The sequence below is a fragment of the Mya arenaria genome, chromosome 10 (assembly GCF_026914265.1).
Source record: "Mya arenaria isolate MELC-2E11 chromosome 10, ASM2691426v1".
NCBI lineage: Eukaryota > Metazoa > Mollusca > Bivalvia > Myida > Myidae > Mya > Mya arenaria.
Window position 1 is genome coordinate 63877348 of NC_069131.1, and position 22963 is coordinate 63900310.

The 22963-nt window shown below is 39.0% G+C and overlaps 1 protein-coding gene across 1 annotated transcript; it reads right to left on the reverse strand.

The window, feature by feature from the left end:
- Positions 1-3483: 3483 nt before the first annotated feature.
- LOC128204910 (neurogenic locus notch homolog protein 1-like) lies at positions 3484-20721 on the reverse strand. Its single transcript, XM_052906312.1, has 10 exons — positions 20559-20721; positions 18132-18242; positions 15611-15742; positions 14624-14773; positions 12739-12855; positions 10222-10353; positions 9207-9359; positions 6527-6640; positions 5880-5936; positions 3484-3731 (listed from the first exon to the last, which is right to left on the reverse strand). Exons 1-10 carry the CDS (start codon positions 20719-20721, stop codon positions 3484-3486), a joined length of 1377 nt encoding a protein of 458 aa, XP_052762272.1.
- Positions 20722-22963: the final 2242 nt, after the last annotated feature.

Consider the following 22963-nt stretch of genomic DNA (forward strand, 5'->3'; position numbering starts at 1 on the left):
CACTAACCACTGAGTTGAGTGTTGTTGCCTCCAGTCCTGTCTCACTAACCACTGTGTTGAGTGTTGTTGCCTCCACAGTCCTGTCTTACTAACCACTGTGTTGAGTGTTGTTGCCTCCACAGTCCTGTCTCACTAACCACTGTGTTGAGTGTTGTTGCCTCCACAGTCCTGGGTCACTAACCACTGTGTTGAGTGTTGTTGCCTCCACAGTCCTGTCTCACTAACCACTGTGTTGAGTGTTGTTGCCTCCACAGTCCTGTCTCACTAACCACTGTGTTGAGTGTTGTTGCCACAACAGTCCTGTCTCACTAACCACTGTGTTGGGTGTTGTTGCCTCTACAGTCCTGTCTCACTAACCACTGTGTTGAGTGTTGTTGCCTCCACAGTCCTGTCTCACTAACCACTGTGTTGAGTGTTGTTGCCTCCACAGTCCTGTCTCACTAACCACTGTGTTGAGTGTTATTGCCTCCACAGTCCTGTCTCACTAACCACTGTGTTGAGTGTTGTTGCCTCCACAGTCCTGGCTCACTAACCACTGTGTTGAGTGTTGTTGCCTCCACAGTCCTGGCTCACTAACCACTGTGTTGAGTGTTGTTGCCTCAACAGTCCTGTCTCACTAACCACTGTGTTGAGTGTTGTTGCCTCCACAGTCCTGGCTCACTAACCACTGTATTGAGTGTTGTTGCCTCCACAATCCTGGCTCACTAACCACTGTGTTGAGTGTTGTTGCCTCCACAGTCCTGGCTCACTAACCACTGTATTGAGTGTTGTTGCCTCCACAGTCCTGTCTCACTAACCACTGTATTAGGTATTTTCTTCTACGTCCCGTTCATGCTAGTACCTGGTCTTAGTATGTAACATCGCCGCCTTCCTGACGTACCAGTTACACAAAGCAGGTCAAGGTGCTTGTTTTACCCAAAAGTGGGTCCCCGGACGGTCAGGGTCAGTTTAGGCAAAGATGACTCCAACACAAAAGAAATTTGTTGGTGCTTGGTGATTGCTCTAGATATACCCTACATACCAGATCTCAGTCTATAGGCGTCACGTCGCATCCTTCTCGATGATCCAACCACCCAGATTATGTCAATGTGCTTGATTTACCCAAACAAAGTGTCCCCATCGGTCTTTGGGAATTACATTTTGATTGTACCAGCCACACAAAGATTGATTTATAGTGTAATAAGTATTCCCAAGACGTTGGATATTATCCGGGGACAACCCTCAGTGTACCGTGCATGCCAGTAGCCGGCTTTTTACGAAACATCGGCATCTTACTGCAATACTGACTGACCAAATAATATTCTGTCTCGGCCCTTCTTGCAGGATCAATATCGTCTTTCTTACGCCAGTACGACCATTATTAAATACGTTTAGGAAACAGTCCGTAGTGTTTGCTGCATATTTGTACCTGGTATTGTAGTGTCATGCCTAAGCTAATAAAATAAGGGCCAAGTTGTTCCTTGACGGTCAAGACGGTTCCGTCTTTATATGATCAGCATGATTCCAAGATGCATCCTTATGAGCTATTTATTGCTAGGAAACTCTTCATGTCCAATAAACATGTATATCAGTCTCTGGGCCTGAGTCACACCATCACCATTGTACCAAGGTACCACTAAAATGTGTGTTCTTATATGATTTTGTTAGCAAATCTTGTGATAACATTGTACATATTACACATATATTTACTTTATAGCGGGTGTTTTAGACTACAAACAATGACAAAATATAAAAGAGCACAGTTTTTACTGTTGATTTAAATCCTACACCAAGGTTTTATTAAAATATTATCCGGTAAATCCGGATACGTTAAAGCAGTAGCCTCTACTATACTAAGGTATACTTTTGTGTGTGGATGGTAGGTACATTGTGAATATTGTTTTTATGTTTATTCATTTCTACCATTCGCATTTATCGTTACATTGTTGTAGCAGGTGTGTTTCCTATTGGCTACTAGATTCTTATAACATTACTCAACATCGATTTAATTCATAAGTTTGAGTTCGGTTCGCGTTGTTTGAGCTACTGAAATACTTATGGTTTCTATCCATGTTTGATCGTAACTGTACAAGTTGGACTGCGACCGGTCATGTTTGTTGGCTAATTTCGCTATGAATTGATTCTGTTCACATGACTCGCTGATAATTAGTTAGACGGTCAATGTGCATAATTAAGTTTCCGTTTATGGAGGTGAATTGTTCATGTTGGAAAGTTAATACTCATGGTCGATGACTGCTTTTCTGATTTAATTACTGCTGGTTATGTTGGAGTGCTACGAGCCATATTTGATAGATATTCTTTATGTTTGCTGGCTACATTTCATGTTGTATTGCTGCTATATTTCTAGATTGCTACTAGCCATGTTGGATCTGTATTTGCTAGCTGATTAGATACATTCCATGTGAATGTATTGCTGCTGTTCATGTTGTGATGCTACTGGTCTAGTCGGATAACTACTATTCATGTTGGATTATAACTGATCATGTTGGGTGTTTACTGTTAATTCTTCTGTTCATGTTAAATGGCTACCGTCAATGCTGGATCGGTGTTGTTCACGTTGGATGGATACTGTTAAGGTTATTTAGAATTGGTCTTATTGAAAGGAAACTGTCTATGATGTATGTTAAATGTATATGTTTAAAGGCCACTGTATATGTTGAATTGCTTATGTTAATGTGTGATGATTTCTGGGGATGCGCTTTTGTTCAGGATCATGTATAGTGTCCCTGCTGTGTAGTTGCTAGGCAGGTTCTATGTCAACTTGTCATACGGGATAGTAACAGTTTATTTCTGATTTAATTGTAACTGGTCATGTAGGGTTGTAATTTGTCACTATTGATGAATCCCGATATTCCTACTTTGGCTTTGTTAAATGGCTACTGCCTATGTCGAATGGCTTGTTGAATGGCTACTCTGTATGTTAAATGGCTACTTTTAAATTGCTTTTGGCCTTGTTGCATATCCAGTGTCCATGTCGAATGGCTACTGTGGATATTGAATGGCTACAGTGGATGCAACTGTCGAACTGCTTTTGGCCTTGTTGCATATCCAGTGCCTATGTCGAATGACTACCTCGGATATTGAATGGCTACAGTGGATGTTGAATGGCTACTCTACATGTTGGATGGCTAATATTTATGTATGATGGCTTCTGTCTTAGTTTGTTGACTGGCTACTGATCCGGTGTATTTCCTAGTTAAGACGGCTTATATGCGTGATGGTTGATATTGATATTGAAAAATCAATATGCTTGTTGAATGGTAAATCTCATTTTGATGGCTGATATCTAGGTTTGAATCCTACTGGTTTGATGATTACCGTACATTGTTATTGAACAACAATTTAAAAACGAAGGTATTTTATTAGATAGTATTAAGAATTACAACTTCATTAAAATTAGCAAGAAAAAGTGCATGCATGTGTATTTAGATGTTATACGACATGGAATATGTTTATTGTTCCTATGCTGCCCTTCCGATTTCATTAGACGTAAAGCATGTCCTCGCAATTTCCTTTCGGTACTACTGGATTTCCAGTTAACTCACACCCGGTTTGGGACGCGTTTAGCTTGTATCCCCATTCCGTCTCACACACACAGTACTTCACATTGCATGGATAATCAGGATTTCCATTTGCATTTCCACAACAGTCACCACTTCTACATTTGATCCCATCATCCCTCATACACGCATTCGCACTTCCTGTACCCGTACATTCATCGCCTAGTGCCACTGAAATATTAATGATAATGGACACTATAACGTTTATATTTATAAAACAAATTACAGTATGAATGACGACATAACATAATCCCGAAAAGGCATATTTTTTCGACTTTGATGAATATTGAAACCTTTCCGATATTTTTTTTAATAAAAACAGGTTGTCGATGTGATATATAATTTATGGTGTTAGTAAGTGACCCGATAATGGATCACATCAATGGGCAAAGGTATTCAAATCTGTTGAAAGGGAACCTCAAATCCGGAAATGGTGTCAGTCGCTCCGAATATGACATATCGGATCAACAACCCAACCCCGGAAGGATTTTATATAGAATATATCACGATTGTTCAGACAATACTTAATACGTTTTAATATGTTCATGAATTTTGTTAGTAAGTCAGCCTATGACAAGCTGACTAGATTATTTCCTGTAAGTGATCCATATTTTGTTGTATCATATGATGGAAATTGTCAGTTCACTTCCAACACCTGTCTTTTTACCGGTAATGAATACCACCTGCGCTGATTATGAATCAAATACCACAGTGACAAAGCAATGCATTTTCACGCACTACTACATGCCGAAATGTAGGACTGAAAATACTTTACAAAATACAAAATACTACTAAATATAAATCATTATTCGACAAACATTATTATTGTTCATATTGCAACTGTTAATGTTCGATGAATGCTGATCGTGTTTGATTTTTGTATAAGTTGCATGGTCATTGTTCAAAGTTAGATGGTTACTAATCAACCTGTTGATGTTGGATCGTAACTATTGATGAATGCTGATCATGTCTGAAAGATAATGTGTATGTTGAATGGCACTCTTCATATTGGATAGTTACTGTTCATGTTAGACGGATACAGTTCGGGCTGGACGGTAACTGTTCCGGGTATAAGGTTACTGCTCTGGTTGAATGTTTACAGCTCATGCTGACTGGCTACTGTCAATGTTGGATGTTTATGTTAATGTCGGATGGTAACTGTCCATATCGAATGACTACAGTTTATGATGAGTGGCTACTGTTTATGTTGGATGGCCACTGGTCATGTTGGATGAATACTGCTTATATTGGATGGCTTCTGTCCATACTTGATGGCTACTGGTCATGTTGGATGGCAACTGCTCAATATAAAGGGTAATTGGTGATGCTGGATAGCTATTTGTCATGTTGAATGGCTATTTGTCATGGTGGATGCAACTTTCCATGTTGGTTGGCTGCTGTTCAAGTTGGATTGCTACTGTTCATGTTGGCTGGCTATTGTTCATGTTGGATGGGTACTGTGCATGTTGGACGGCTGTTTGACACGTTGGATGTGTACTGCCCATATTGAATGGCTATGAATACTTAAAAAAACGAGTTTGGATACAGGACATCGAAGACGCGGTTCAATAGGTGTTAGTGTGAATACATATTCTATCATGATTTGAATGAGAGTAAAAATGAGTTTATTCTTTCTAAAAAGCAATTCAATAATCAGGGAAAGCATGAATTGATGTACATCATAATAAACCAGGATAAGATGTTGCAAGAAAAACGTTATCCTCCACCACTCGTATGGAAGCCAACTGGTCACCTCGCAGTTAATCTCTGCGGGCAGTTTTCTATCTAGATGCGTAATCGCATTCCTTTAATTTTTAAGGTCTTTCCTCACCCTTCCTTCATATCCTTTAAACATTTAATTATACGTGTGAGCATTTAGCAATCTGTGAAGCGCAGTACTTTCCCTTGACGAAAGGAAATACCCAATGACCAGCGACCAGCCTAAATAAAAAGATTCGAATAATGTTTGTGTTTTAGTTTATTGCCGTCTTGTAAACATTTCTTTATTAAAACATCTTATACATCGATATGCCCTTTGAAATATGTAAACAAACGTACACCGCCACAGTACGCTCTAATGGGGCAGTTTCATTGATGCAGACTGGGGACCTTCGGAATCTTATCGCAAAAAAATTACACAACACATGTTTGGCGTCATGAATACTTTTCTTCATAAGAAAAAAGTTCATACCCCATCTCCGTTGCATTCATAAACAGGTTTTTTATCTATCGTTTTGTCAGCGGTACTAATTTTGTCGATGATAAATAATGGATGAACTACCTTTGAACTTTAACGAATTGAAGGATACAGTTACTTACGTGGAGTTACACACTGTTCATTTTCATTGCACACTTGCGAATCGTTACATTGTGGACCTGAATAATAATAATAATAGAAATAATAATAATGATGATGATGATGATGATGATGATGATGATGATGATGATGATGATGATGATGATGATGACTCCTAAAACTACTGCTACTGCTGCTACTACTACTACTACTACTACTACTACTACTACTACTACTGCTACTGCTACTGCTACTGCTACTGCTACTGCTACTGCTACTGCTACTGCTACTGCTACTACTACTACTACTACTTAGAATCTGTCCCGATAGACTTTAGTAAACCATTTATGATTTGTCACTGACCATTAATACATATGATCTTACACCCTATATTTAGAATATAAATACTAACCGATAAACCTTGTAATATGTGTACACCGTTTATAATGTGTCTATCTTTAGATACAAATTTGATCATTCATACTGAACCAAGAAGGTGTTCATTTCAAGATAGCCCTTTGCCGCATATCTAAACCGTTTTAAAACTGATATTACAAGATAAAATATGTATATTTCAAGATAGACTGATCCGACTCGCATATACAATGTGTACTCAAGACATTGCTTGTCATGTACATTTCAAATCAGAAAGTAGACGGCATATACTTACTACAAACTCCGGACACGCGCTCTTCACATCGGCCGCATTCGGGAACGCAATTGTCCTGTACGCACTCCAGACCTTCGTCGCATGCACAGATACCTCCCGAGGAGCATAAGCACTCTATAGAATAATAATAAATGCGTTTTAACAATTAAAGATGTGTTCACACAATATGATTACCGAAGCAACGTCTAAATAAGGGTAAATCTCGATCGACATTTTATTGTTTCTAAAATTGTGAAATCGGTAGATTCTATTTAATTAACGTTTGACACTGTTTAATGTCATTGTTTACAAGTAGGTTTAAGAATATAAACATACTACTTAGACACCTTCCAATCCCAAGTAGGGCTCATAGATGTCATAGACCACTGCTTCTTAAATTGGGCATTCGATCTGACTTTCTAGAGGTGGATGTCATCTGTTTCCATGTAGGCAACGAAGCAGATACAGACAACTTATATGACTTCTGTTTTAAAATGGATATTACCACAGTGGCTTGATGACAAAGGCTTATTAAAGTCACAATAAGTAATTTCAACTAGCCAAAAGTATATTTTATACATACTTGAACATGTATGTCAGCAATAAAATACATTGCCATAGGTATTTTGTTTGTAGCTTACGAAAAAGTTATAATTTTCAACGAGAATCTGTGTTTGTTTACATTTTCGCTGGGCGAACATTCTTCACTTGTTTCATATTACAGTATAGGGTATTTTTGAATTTTGTCAAATCTCATTTTTTGTTTATGGCAATGTATTATATTGATGACATACATGTTCAAGTATGTATAAAATATAAATTTGGCTAGTTGAAATTATTTATTGAGACTATAATGAGCCTTTGTCATCAAGCCACTGTGGATATTACTAACAGTAGACGCCACTCTATTTCAAGGTAAGCCACGTAGCAGACAGGCAGTACTTAAATGACGTATGTATATTTTAAGGTTAGTCTTTAACATGTAAGAAACGAAGCAGCCGTACACTACCTACACCAGATGGAGTATATTTCCATGCTAGCATCAAAGCAGACAGACACTACTTACAACATATGACGTTTATTTCCAAGTTAGCCCCGAAGCAGCGGAAAAAATCAGATATTATATGTATTTCCAAGTAAGCTAGGAAGAAGACGAAAAATCCAGACTTTATTTTTTGTTTTGTTCCCGTTAAAGGGGCTGTACTACGTATGATAAAATAGCGGGGGAAAAAAGAAGAACATTGTCGAAAACTGACATCGATGGCTTTGAAACTTGCTAACTGAAGTACCACATAGTTTACAATTCATTCAAGTTTAGCAGTTATTTCGTATTTTTCCATTAAAACAGATTACATGGGTATGTCTACTAGGCAGAATTCATTCCTTATGCGTGATTGGCGATTCGGTTTTATAACGTGATATTACCGAGGTAGTTGTTTAGCTTAATTATGTCAATCAAATAGAGTAAGCTGCGTGGCTCAGTAGATACGACGCTAGACTACAATTTTGGCGACACGGGTTCGAACCCGGTCTCCTACACAATTATTTTTTTACATTTTGGTACTTTTTTTACAATTATGATATCAAAGCGTAACACATTCTATTAGATAATTGTTCTGAGATTCGTTGCAGAACAAAACCTTTTTTGGTGCCAATCTGGTGTACAGTCCCTTTAAGCCTCGAAGCGGACGAATTCTACTTACAACAGATGCTGTATATTTCCGGGGGAACTAAAACAACTTGCTGTTTATTTTTAATCAAGGACTCGAAATAGAAACACACTACTTAGTAGCTTCCTATTTCTAAGAATATTTTGATAAAGGCATACAAGATTACATGTTATATTTCAGCAGCTACATACTTTTTAGATGCAATAACTTCCAGCTAGTCCTCGGAGCGAGAAACTCTACTTAGATGCCTTATCTTTTCAGAAGCTCCACGGAGCAGAAAAACACACATTAGATGCCGTAATATTCCTGTAAGCATAGTAGCAAACATACCTTAATTAAATGCCTTAAAATTTCAAGAACGCTTTGGGGCAAGCAAACACTTGTTAGATGGTCTTCGTGGAGAGCTCACAGAAGATGCCTCATATTTACACGAATGCCTCGGAGCAGAACTTCAAGGTTATTTCGTCTATTTCTCTAGTGCGGATCATACATAATAGTCCTGATATTACTAATTTGGCCTGTGAGCAGATCTTCAGTTAAGACGGTATGATTTAACGAAGGGCTCAGCGTCTTTCTTAAACCATGAAGGCGTAATATTTCAAACTAGGGCTCGTAGGTAATCTTAATGCAGGTGCCTCATATTTCAACAGATAACACAGAGCCGATATAAGTAGATGCCGTATATTTGCAAATGGTCATTAGAGCCGATTAAAAGGCAGATGCCGAATATTTAAACAAACGAAGCGAAGCCGATCGTAAACAAGATGCCGCATATTTTAACGTGGCCTCGGACTCGATATGTATATATGCCGTCTATTTCCATGCAGGACCCTAAGCCAAACTTACAGCAGAAGCCGTATATTTCAAGGTAGAATGTTTGAAGCAGACATACGCTTTACACAGGTTGTTTTGATGCATTGATTGGAACTGATACAGCGTGCGCTTAACATATGCCGTCATGTATACGTACTGCTCGTAACTCACACCTACCATATACGTATTTGCTTCAAAGACGGTTATGAAATACTTACCACAGATGCCGTCTTTTAGAGTGTATTGTTGGGAGCAGCTACACACCGGGTTGCCATCCCCGTCACTGACACATTCGGTAAGACTGTTTTTGATTGTGCATAGGTCGGGTTCATCATCATCATCGTCGCAAGGCTCACCGAGGTCATCACCCACTAAGGAATACACATGTGTGATTATCTTAAGCAATCTTGTTACTTTGTTAAGGGTATTTCTTTAATGATATACATCGCAGGTATTAAAAGAACAACGAATGTATTCAACTCTCATTTTCAATTTAAAAGTAAGTGATTACCAACAACAAAAGTCTATCTGACAAATGTTTTTCGAACGACAGGAGCCATATTCAATAAGAACATAAGATTTAATGTAACGATACAAGTAAATACCCATGTGTTCATTTAACATCGGCAAGACTTTGCCACCTCATTAACATTGTTTAGGTCTGTCTATAGATGAGCATGGACCAAAGCGATTGTATTTAACTCTTTTACTTAATGGTCTATGCAATGCATGAAATCATTTTATGTAAGGATATTTATTAGTTTCATCTTATCTATAATGGGTTGAGGAGTATCCAAAAGGGCTCGCTTTTAATTGCCTATTTTGAAAAAAAAAAATATTGATAAATACACACTTTTGAATATAACATGAATACCGATATAAACCCTAGGCTCTAAAACCCATTGGCCGAGCCCATTGGAATCAACCAACTCTGCTTTAAATTCTAAATATTGTTATGACACTATGGTATTAAGAATAAGAAGAATACACCAAAATATTGTATTTCAAAATGATATCAGACTTTTTTTGAGTTTATATCAGTAAACATTCCATATCAAATTTAAACGGTTTGCATTGAGGGGGTGACGATAAGATTTGTACCCAAAGTACCCAAAGTAACGACCCTCATCCGATAACATCAAATTCTCGATCCCGCCCTTTGGTGGGACATTGCAATCTATTCTGACAAGCTTAATCTCTATCCTATTTTAACAGTAATAAACAAAAACCCACAACACTTGTCTTCATCCTCGTCGTTTTGGAGACCCGCGTTCACACATTCGCATTTGTCACTCATGCATGCGAGATCGTCACGGCAACAACCGTCAGGGAACAGCGTGCAGTCGTCTCCGTGACCGAGTTCCACTGAAATTATAATGTTAGAGTTAACAACCTAAAGGATTTCAAGTTGTAGTCTACTCCTACATTTATTACAGATGTAACCCGATAACCTCCATTAGTGTAAAACGCACGCACGCACACGCACGCAGGCACGCACACACGCACGCACGCACGCACGCACACACGCACACACGCACTGCATTATTGTGTGTCAAGGAAAAAATTGTTGGCGGGCATTTAAGTGTCATAGTTACAATTAATACTAAAAAACTGTCCTTTCATTATTTCAAGTTTGCTTCTGGGGAAAACAAAGTCATTCCCTTAGTAAGGTATGCTATTTCACATGAATTCGAATCATTAAAATGTTCCTGAAATAATTATTTTCTATTGGTTCAAAATGCATAATAAAGTCTTGAAACAAACTTTTTTCTCATTTTAAGCTGACTACGAACATTCTAGGAAATTAACATGAATTCAGAAATGTTTAAGATGTTTTATGAATACCGCTCCCGTTTTATTTTCGTCCCATCAAAGATATATGTAAATATACGTTCTCTTGGAAAGTACAATATTATGGATTTAAGAACACATTTCCTTATATGTTTGGGGGTTTCATATTTAATGTTTATACCATGCCTGTTTCATTACATATATCATTATGCTTATGTAGCGACTGATGATAATGATAGATATGCAAAAATCTAACATATGTTCACGCACATGTATAATTAAAAAGTAATCGCTTAACTTTTTAATGGAAACTGATAATTGAATTCGTTTCTGAAATTCAATTGATAAGTTTACTAAATCGCTTTGCATATATATAAGAAATGCGTTGAAGAATTATCGTTGCCATATTCGTAAAATGATCTAACATACATTGTCCCTCTTTCGAGGCAATTGGCAATCATTTTTAAATTTTCATTGAAATTTGGTGAAGATAAAACTAACTACAGTCGAACCCCGTTGGTTCAAACTCCAATGGACCGGCAAAAATACCTCGAGCCTCGGAAAATTCGAGTCAAGTGGATATGCTTACATTGTGTTAAAAGAAATAAATCCTTTACATACACTTCGAGTCAACGAGATAATCGAGCAAAGCAAATTCGAACCAACGGGTTTCGACTGTAATAATTAAACGCATCCAATACTGTTGCAAAACATTATCAAAAATAATTTAAATGAAAACCCCATAAAATATGCATCATAAGCATTTGCGAAGAGTTCGATGCAATTTAATACTTTCTGTGCTGGCGTTTTATTATTTAAGTGCATCAATTACATAAAAACACAGAATAAATGTAAAAACTCAAACATCTGCTAACGCTCAATTCCATAGATATCGTTTATGCATCAGTCTATTATAACCACACCACGAGGTCCGGGGGTATACCGGAAATATCCGGGGAAATGGGCCTTGTTTTTACATTTCAGGTGGCCCCGCAGTGCCGGGTGAATGCGGTGGTTTCGTCTTCGCACAAAATATAGCGGGGAAGTTGCCTTACCTATGATCCCTGGGCTGCGGGGGCATTTGGCGGGGAATAGACAAGAAGTTCGTCCCCGCAGGGCGGAGATTTGACCCGGGGTTTGCTGGACCGGAAGTCCACGCTATTACCCGGATCGGGGGGAGGCATGGTTACAATTGACTGGTGCATTAATATGTACATTCATAAGCAGTCGTGTGATATAATAATCACAGTATTAAATCGAAAATATCATTTGCCAAGAGCATGGAAACCGACGAATTGAACCCTAAACTAATCCAAACATTCAATATACGAACGTTTTAGGGATATTTACAAACAGCTCATAGAAATATGTAATTTACATACAAGTCAATTTATTTCATATATCAGTGAACGCACATTCCACATTGTATGTATTTTGAAAATTCACACATTCATTCGTCTTCAGCACCCACAAGAAGACGGCACGTGCATACAACACAAACCTCCCAGCCATGTGCACCTCTCACTTCACGTTTTAGGACGCACTCGACATATATGCACTCCAACAACGGTAAGTAGTTGCCATGTAATGCCAGTTGCAAGAAAACGGTATTTACTTAAATCACCAATCGCAAGCGCATCCGAAATCCGCTTACTTTGTGAACGCCCCGCCATATATACACTCAACCAAAGCAAAGCAGTCGACATGAATTTCAAATCTCCTTTCCGGGGAAAGCGTACCCAACCTCCGGTGTTTTCGAGAACGCCCTCGTATTAAAACACTTCTTCAAAGGTATGTCAATGGTTATATTTACAATATCATTCACTTGGACAGCGCAACCAACATCAAGTTCATTTCAGATGGCTCTTTTTATTGAAAAATATATCGGAGAAGTGTAACCTCAAGAATTCTTTATTCATAGACTCTTTTAAAATCAGTATGTTGACGGGTTTAACTTACCGCATTCGCCTCCGGGCATGCGCACTTCACATCCGACGCACTCGGGAACGCATTCTCCATTTATACACTCCTGACCATTGCCGCAAGGGCAACTATCTCCATCGTCACATGAACACTCTGAAGGATAAAGAATATTAATCACAGAGTTGTTTAGAAAAAATGAATATAGAAGTAGAGTTTTGGTCATCCAAGTATGAGTAAATCTCGAAAGACATTTCATTGTTCCAAAACCTTTCAGATACAACATAATTTAACCAACCAGCTAGTACAAAACAAATACATCACGACTTAATCACATTCGGCAATTGATGTGTTTGGTATTTGAATATTGAAATAAGAGACGGAAGTGGTTTCGGTTAGTATCTGTAGCTATGTATTTATGTATCTTTTTTCAGGAAGTCTTTATTAAAAGCTAACCCATATAAGATGGTGTCGGAGGAGAACTCACCGAAAATGCCTTAAAATTTAAACGAAGGCCGCGATCAGAACTTTCAGCTGATTTTGTCTATTTACATGGTACAGATATTATAACAGGATATTCTGCATATTACTAAAATGGCTTCGGGACAGATCTTTATTCAATATGTTTCAACGAAGTATTCAGAGCCGATCTACAGCATTTGCATCACACTTCAATTTATGTTTTGGTGCCGATCCTTATGCAGATGCCGTATTTTCCAACGTAAAACTCGGAGCATATATCAGTAAATGCAAATTAAATGCAAGTTGTCCTGGGAGCCGATGTTAAAGTTAATGCCAAATATTTCAACGCAGGATGTGAAGACAAAAAAGCATACAGCTTATGCCTCATGTTTCAACGTTGGCATCGGAGATGCCGTTTTTTCATGTAGGCTACGAAGCTGATCATAACAGCAGGCACAGTTCATTTCAACGTAAGACTTGGACCCGATCTATCAGCAGATGTGGCATATTTTTAAGTAGGTCTCGAACCAGATCTCGCAGTTTATACCGTTTATATTAACATTGGACTCCGAACGGATATTACAGCATATGACGTATGTTTAAAGCAGTAGGTGCCGTATATCTAAACGTTATCCCCGGAGCAGAACTGTGGTAGATACCGTATAATTCAACATTTTACAAGGAGCAGATCTAACAGCAGATGCCACTTATTTCAATGTAGGCCTCGGACCCGATCTAAAGGCAGAGTTCGCATACATTAACGTAAGACTCAGAACCGATTTTTCAGTAGATGTCACATATTTAAAAGTAAGACTTAGAACCGATATTTCAGCAGGTGCCGTATATCTTAGGGAAGGTTTCGGATAAGATCTTACAGCAGATGCCGTATGGTTCAAACTATGACACGGAACCGATCTAAATGCAGATGTAGAAATATTTCAACGCTGACCTTGGGCCTTATTTAACACATATGTCGGATCGTTCAAGGTACGACTACGAGTCGATCTTACAGCAGACATCACATATATTTAACGTAAGACTCCGAGCCGATATGTAAGCAGATGCCGATTATTTCAACGTTTAACACCGAACATTTACAGCAGATAATTACTGTTTGAACGTTGGCATCGGTGCAGATACCAATGGAAGCCATCCATTATCGTGTTCACGTCGAAGAAGATTTTGCCGAAGTAGCAGTCTATTTTCACGTAGGCACTCGAGCAGAACAACCAGCAGGTATCGTCTATTCAAACTTTATTCCCGAAGCAGAACTACATTAGATGTCATCTTTCTCGTTGAAAATTCGATGCAGACATACGCTTTATAAAGGTTGTTTTTTTTGCACTGATTGGAACTGATATACCGTGCGCATGAAATATGTCGTGATTTGCACGTACTGTTCGTAGCTCACACCTACCTACCATATACGTATTTGCTTCAAAAACGGTTATGAAATACTTACCACAGATGCCGTTTTCTACAAAGAATTGTTCAGAGCAGCTACACACCGGGTTGCCATCCCCGTCACTGACACACACGGTACGATTGTTTTTGATTGTGCATAGGTCGGTTTCATCATTATCATCGCAAGGCTCACCGAGGTCATCACCCACTAAGGAAAACATATTTTTGACTATATTAAGCAATCTTGTTATTTTGATAAGGGTATTTCTTTAATGGTATACATCGAAAGATTAATATAACAAGAACCGTATTAATTTCTCATATAAAATTTAAAATAAGTGATTACCGAAAACAAAGGCTATCTGATGTGTTTTTAACGATAGGAGCCATATTCAATTATAACTTTAGATTTAACGTAACGATACAAGTCAATCACCAATTTTGTTCATTTGACGTTGGTAAGTATTGGCCACCAAATTGAAATCTTTTAGGCCTTTCTATGGATAAGCATGGAAAAAGTGATAATATTAAACTCCTTTACTTATTGGCCAATACAATGAATGAAATCATTGTGTTAAAGGATACTAATTTATTTATCTTGGCTATAATAAGCTCAGGAGTATCCCAAACATCACGCTTCTAAGTGACTATTTCGAAACGAATGTTATTTATAATACACTGTTGAACATAACATGAATACCAATATCAACCCAAGACTCTAAAGCCCATTGGCCTCCCAATCAACTCCGCTTTAATTTTCAAAATGAACTTGTTATTATGACACTATGGTATTAAATATACCAAAATGTTATATTTTAAAATGATATCGGACTTTTTTTGAGTTGGTATCGGTAAACCTCCCATATCAAATTAAAACGTTATGCATTGAGGGAATGAGGATAGGATTTGTACCCAAAGAAACGACCCTCACCCGATGACATCAAATTCTGGATCTTGCCCTTTGGTGGGACATTGGTTGTACTTGCAATCTTATTCTTACAAGCTATATCTCATTTTTTTTCAACATTAATTAACAAAAACCCACAACACTTGTCTTCATCCTCGTCGTTTTGGAGACCCGCGTTCACACATTCGCATGTGCCATTGATGCATGCGAGATCGTCACGGCAACAGTCGTTAGGGAAAAGCGTGCAGTTGTCCCCGTAAAGAAGTTCCACTGAAACGATAATGTAAAAGTTTACAGCCTAAAAAACTTCGAATATGTAGTTAAAACCTTCATTCATTACAAATGTTACCCTGACACCTGCTCTAGTGTTAAACACACACACACACACACACACACACGCGCGCACGCACGCACGCACGCACGTACGCACCCACCCACACCCCTCCACACACACAAACACAAACACGCACACACGCGCGCACGCACGCACGCACGCACGTACGCACGCACGCACGCACGCACGCACGCACGCACGCACATGTATAAACGAAAGTAATCGTTGAATCTTTAATGAAAACTGATTATTGAAGTCGTTTCTGAATTAAAATGATAAGTTACCCAAAGCGCTTTTGATATATATTATAAATGTGTCGAAGAAATATCGTCGCCAAATTCGTAAAATAATCTAACATACATCGTTCCTCTTTTGAGGCAAATGGCAATTATTTTTGATTTTTCAATGAAATTTGGTGAGGATAAAACTAACTACAGTCGAACCCCATTGGCTCAAACTCCTATGGACCGGCAAAAATACCTCAAGCCTCGGAAAATTCGAGCCAAGTGGATATGCTTACATTGTGTTAAAAGAAATAAGTTCTTTACATACACTTCGAGTCAACGAGATAATCGAGCAAAGCAAATTCGAACCAACGGGTTTCGACTGTAATAATCAAACGCATCCAATACTGTTGCAAAACATTATAAAAAATAATCTAAATGAAAACCCCATAAAGTATGCATCATATGTTTCTGCGAAAGAATTCGATGCAATTTAATACTTTCTGTGTTGGCGCATATTATTCAAGTGTATCAATTACATAAAAAAACACAAAATAAATGACAAAAACTCAAACATCTGCTAACGCTCAATTCCATAGATATCGTTTATGCACCAGTCAATTGGGACCACGCCCCCCCCCCCAGATTCGGGGGGATTGCCGGAGAAACGGGCCGTGTTTTGAGATTGCAGGTGGCCCTGCAGTTGTGACGTAATACCGTAATACTTTAATCAAAGTTATATTTAAGATATAATTAAGATTTAATTAAATGTATATGTGTCTACATACTGTATGTTTAGTAATGTAGGGCATATTTGATTGTCATTTGAATATGGAGATGGTTGACAGCCGACCTGGTACAAATGTACAAAATGGTCATGTTAATTACAAAAACGTGTATTCCTGTGGTTGTAAAGCTGTAATATGTAGACAACAAATTAGTATAAGAGAGATGATTTGGGATGTGAAAACAGAGTTGGGTTAGGCAAGGCAAGGAAAGCGGCCTTGGGTCCCTAATGGACGGCAGTTAGGATGCGGGATTACCTTAAATGTCATGCTGTATTTAGAACTTATTATTATACTTAGAAAGAACGTGGAACAATAAAGAACTGACATTCGAACGGTTGTTGTTTAATAACTTAAAGACTTCCAACAGTTTAAGTGAACACTTAGAGAGTATCTGTGGCTGTTACGTTACACAGTGACGGGTGAATGCGGTGGTTTTGTCTTCGCACAAAATATATCCCTGGGGTGCGGGGGCATTTTGCGGGGAATTGACCATCAGTTCGTCCCCGCAACGCGGAGATTTTAACCGGGGTTGGCTGGACCGAAAGTCAAAGTTCCCGCTATTCCCCGGACCTGGGGGGGGAGGGGTTTTACAATTGATTGGTGCATTAATATGTACATTTTTAAGCAGTCTTGTGATATAACAATCACAGTATTTAAACGAAAAATCAATTGCCAAGAGCATGGAAACCGACGAATTGGACCCTAAATTAACCCAACGTTTAAGGGACATTTAGGGACATTTACAAACAGCACATAAATATATGTTATTGACATACAAGTCAATTTATTTCATACGTCAGTGAACGCGCATCCCACATAGTATGTATTCTGAAAATTCACACATTCATTCTTCTTCAGCATCCACAAGAAGACGGCACGTGATAACAACACAAACATTTTGGCCATGCGCACCACTCTCACTTCAAGTTTTAGGACGCTCTCGTCATATGTGCACTCAACCAACGCAAAGCAGTCGACATGAAATTTCAAATCTTCTTTCCGGGGAAAGTGTACCCGACTTCCGGTGTATTTGAGAACACCCTCGTATTAAAACACTACTCCAGAGGCATGCAAATGGTTATGATTACAATATCCTTCACTTGGACAGCGCACCCAACATCAAGTGCATTTCAGATGGCACTTTTTATTGAGAAATTCATTCACAGCCGTCAATCCTTCACCACGTACTTTTCACCATCTTATTTCAAACACGCGTTTATTTCACCCGTCCATTCGGATAAGTGTTACCTCGAAAAAATCTCTCTATATTTATATACTCTTTTAAAATCAGTATGTTAACGGGGTTAACTTACCGCATTCGCCTCCGGGCATGCGCACTTCACATCCGACGCACTCGGGAACGCATTCTCCATTTATACACTCCTGACCATTGCCGCAAGGGCAACCATCGTCACATGAACACTCTGAAGGATAAAGAATATTAATCACAGAGTTGTTCAGAAAAAATGAATATAAAAGTAAAATTTTGGTCATCCAAGTATGAGTAAATCTCGAAAGACATTTCATTGTTCCAAAACCTTTCAGATACGACATAATTTAACCAACCAACTAGTACAAAACAAATACAAGACGACCTAATCACATTCGGCAATTGATGTGTTTGGTATTTGAATATTGATATGAGAGACGGAAGAGGTATCTATTTTTAGCAAGTCTTTATTAAAAGCTAACACTTTTAAGATGATGCCGGAGGAGAACTCACAGAGAATACCTTATAATTTAAACGAAGGCCGCGGAACAGAACTTTCAGCTGATTTTGTCTATTTACATGGTGCAGATATTATAACAGGATATTCTGCATATTACTAAAATGGCTTCGGGACGGATCTTAAGTTTATTCAATATGTTTCAACGAAGGATTCAGAGCCGATTTATAGCATTTGCATCACACTTCAATCTATGTTTTGGTGCCGATCCTTATGCAGATGCCGTATTTTCCAAAGGAGAACTCGGAGCATATATCAGCAAATGCAAATTAAATGCAAGTTGTCCTGGGAGCCGATGTTAAAGTAAATGCCGAACATTTCAACTCAGGATGTGAAGCCAAAAAAACATACAGCTTATGCCTCATGTTTCAACTTTGGCATCGGAGCCGAACTCAGTAGATGCCGTTTTTTCATGTAGGCTACGAAGCTGATCATAACAGCAGGCGCAATACATTTCAACGTAAGACTTGGACCCGATCTAACAGCAGATGCGCATCTTCGAACGTAGGACTCGGACCCGATCTATCAGCAGATGCGCATCTTCAAACGTAGGACTCGGACCCGACATATCAGCAGATGCGCATCTTCGAACGTAGAATTCGGACCCGATCTATCAGCAGATGCGCATCTTCGAACGTAGGACTCGGACCCGACATATCAGCAGATGCGCATCTTCGAACGTAGGACTCTGACCCGACATATCAGCAGATGCGCATCTTCGAACGTAGAATTTGGACCCGATCTATCAGCAGATGCGCATCTTCGAACGTAGGACTCGGACCCGACATATCAGCAGATGCGCATCTTCGAACGTAGGACTCGGACCCGATATATCAGCAGATGCGCATCTTCGAACGTAGGACTCGGACCCGACATATCAGCAGATGCGCATCTTCGAACGTAGAATTCGGACCCGATCTATCAGCAGATGCGCATCTTCGAACGTAGGACTCGGACCCGACATATCAGCAGATGCGCATCTTCGAACGTAGAATTCGGACCCGATCTTACAGCAGATAGGGCATATTTTTAAGTAGGTCTCGAACCAGATCTCGCAGTTTATACCGTTTATATTAACATTGGACTCCGAACGGACATTACAGCATATGTATATGTTTCAAGCAGAAAGTGCCGTATATCTAAACGTTATCCCCGGAGCTGAACTGTGTTAGATACCGTATATTTCAAAGTAAGACTCGAGGCTGATATTACACTAGATGACGCATATTTCAACGTTTTACACGGAGCCGATCTAACAGCAGATGCCACATATTTCAATGTAGGCCTCGGACCCGATCTAAAGGCAGATTTCGCATACATTAACGTAAGACTCAGAACCGATTTTTCAGTAGATGTCACATATTTAAAAGTAAGATTTAGAACCGATATTTCAGCAGGTGCCGTACATCTTATCGAAGGTTTTGGATAAGATCTTTCAGCAGATGCCGTATGGTTCAAACTATGACACGGAACCGATCTTAATGCTGATGTAGAAATATTTCAACGCTGACTTTGGGCCTTATTTTTTTTTGATCGTTCAAGGTAAGACTACGAGTCGATCTTACAGCAGACATCACATATTTCAACGTAAGACACCGAGCCGATATGTAAGCAGATGCCGATTATTTCAACGTTTAACACCGAACATTTACAGCAGAAAATAACTGTTTGAACGTTGGCCTCGGAGCAGATACAAATGGAAGCCATCCATTGTCGTGCTCACCTCGAAGAAGATTTTGCCGGAGTTGCAGTCTATTTTCTCGTAGGCACTCGAGCAGAACAACCAGCAGGTATCGTCTATTCAAACTTTATTCCCGAAGCAGAACTACATTAGATGTCATCTTTCTCGTTGAAAATTCGAAGCAGACATACGCTTTATAAAGATTGTCTTTTGCACTGATTGGAACTGATATACCGTGCGCATAAATATATCGTGATTTGCACGTACTGTTCGTGGCTCACACCTACCTACCATATACGTATTTGCTTCAAAAACGGTTATGAAATACTTACCACAGATGCCGTTTTCTTCAAGGAATGGTTCAGAGCAGCTACACACCGGGTTGCCATCCCCGTCACTGACACACACGGTACGATTGTTTTTGATTGTGCATAGGTCGGTTTCATCATTATCATCGCAAGGCTCACCGAGGTCATCACCCACTAAGGAAAACATATGTGTGACTATATTAAGCAATCTTGTTATTTTGATAAGGGTGTTTCTTTAATGATATACATCGAAAGATTAATATAACAAGCACCGTATTTAATTATCATATTAGATTTAAAATAAGTGATTACCGAAAACAAAAGGCTATCTGATGTGTTTTTAACGATAGGAGCCATATTCAATTATAACTTTAGATTTAACGTAACGATACAAGTCAATCACCATTTTAGTTCATTTGACGTTGGTAAGTATTGGCCACCAAATTGAAATCTTTTAGGCCATTTAATGGATGATCATGGATCAAGTGATTGTTTTTAACTCCTTTACATATTTGCCAATACAATGAATGAAATCATTGTGTGAAAGGATATTGATTTCTTTTATCTTGGCTATAATAAGCCCATGAATATCCATAACATCATGCTTCTAATTGACTATTTCGAAATGAATGTTATTAATAATAAACTGTTGAATATAACATGAATATCAATATAAGCCCTAGACTCATAGGCCGAGCCCATGGGAATTAGGGCGCCCGTTCTCCCAATCAAATCCGCTTGAATTTTCAAATTGAACTTGTTATGACACTATGGTAATACGAATATGCAGAATAAACCAAAATATTATATTTTTAAATGATATCGGATTTTATTTAGTTGATATCAGTTAACCTTCCATATCAAATTTAAACGTGATGCATTGAAGGGATGACGATGAGATTTATACCCAAAGTAAAGACCCTCATCCGATTACATCAAATTCTCAGTCCCGCCCTTTGGTGGGACATTGCAATCTATTCTGACAAGCTAAATCTCTATCCTATTTTAACAGTAATAAACAAAAACCCACAACACTTGTCTTCATCCTCGTCGTTTTGGAGACCCGCGTTCACACATTCGCATATGCCACTCATGCATGCGAGATCGTCACGGCAACAACCGTCAGGGAACAGCGTGCAGTCGTCTCCGTAAAGAAGTTCCACTGAAATTTAAAGTCAGGATTTACAACCTAAAGGATTTCGAATTGTAGTCTACTCCTACATTTATAACAAATGTAACCCGGCAACCTGCATTAGTGGAAAACGCGTACACACGCACACGCACACACGCACACACGCACACACGCGCACACACGCACACACGCATACGCACCCGCACACACACGCACACTCACGCAATTACACAAGCACACGCTTGCACGCACGTACGCAAGCACACGCTTGTACGCACGTACACAAGCACACGCTTGCACGCACGTACGCACGCACACACATACGTACTGCATTTAACACTGATGCATCCTAGTTGTATTGTTTTTTCAGAAAAAGTTTGAGAGGCTTTAACATGTCATAGTAACAATACTATAAATATCAAAGCAGCTCTGATGCGGTAATCATAAAACATCTTAAGTCCTTTCTGTATTCTTTTGGGGCATGCGCACCCAACTTCCGGTAAACTTGATAACGCTCTCGTCATTAGAAACATTACTTCGAACGGCATGTTTTTACAATACCATTCATTTTCTATCCATATATATTACACCCGTTCATTCGGATAAGTGTTTACTCAAGAAATCTCTCTATTTCACTCTCTTTAAATCAGTTATGTTAACGGGGTTAACTTACCGCATTCGCCTCCGGGCATGCGCACTTCACATCCGACGCACTCGGGAACGCATTCTCCATTTACGCACTCCTGACCATCCTCGCAGGAACACTCTATAGGATTAAGAAAAAAAACAAGAGATGTTAGTGAAACATTTATGCCCCCTTGGGAGCCAAATTGTTAGTAGGATTTGGACACTTAAATAAAATATGGGCAATCAGAAAACCTTTTTTCAGCTTACAGTCACACTGACCTTGACCTTTGACCCACTGACCTCAAAATCAATAGGGTTCATCTGCTGGTCATGACCAATAAGCCTACCTAGTATGAGGTCCCTGGGTCAAAGCGTTCTCAAGTTATTGATCGGAAACCGTTTTTCATGTTAAGGTCACACTGACCTTGACCTTTGACCCACTGACCTCAAAATCAATAGGGTTCATCTGCTGGTCATGACCAATACACCTACCAAGTATGAGGTTCCTGGGTCAAAGCGTTCTCAAGTTATTGATCGGAAACCGTTTTTCATGTAAAGGTCACACTGACCTTGACCTTTGACCCACTGACCTCAAAATCAATAGGGTTCATCTGCTGGTGATGACCAATACACATACCAAGTATGAGGTCCCTCGGTCAAAGCGTTCTCA

Bases quoted from the DNA above. Each gene is read 5' to 3' on its own strand.
- LOC128204910 (XM_052906312.1), bottom strand. From the start codon at position 20,721: ATGTTTTCCTTAGTGGGTGATGACCTCGGTGAGCCTTGCGATGATAAT. The intron at 12,856-14,623 runs GTAAGTATTTCA...TTTATCCTTCAG, and splicing joins TGTAGAAAACGGCATCTGTG to AGTGTTCATGTGACGATGGA. The intron at 6,641-9,206 runs GTAAGTATTTCA...ATTATTCTATAG, and splicing joins TCTAAAAGACGGCATCTGTG to AGTGCTTATGCTCCTCGGGA.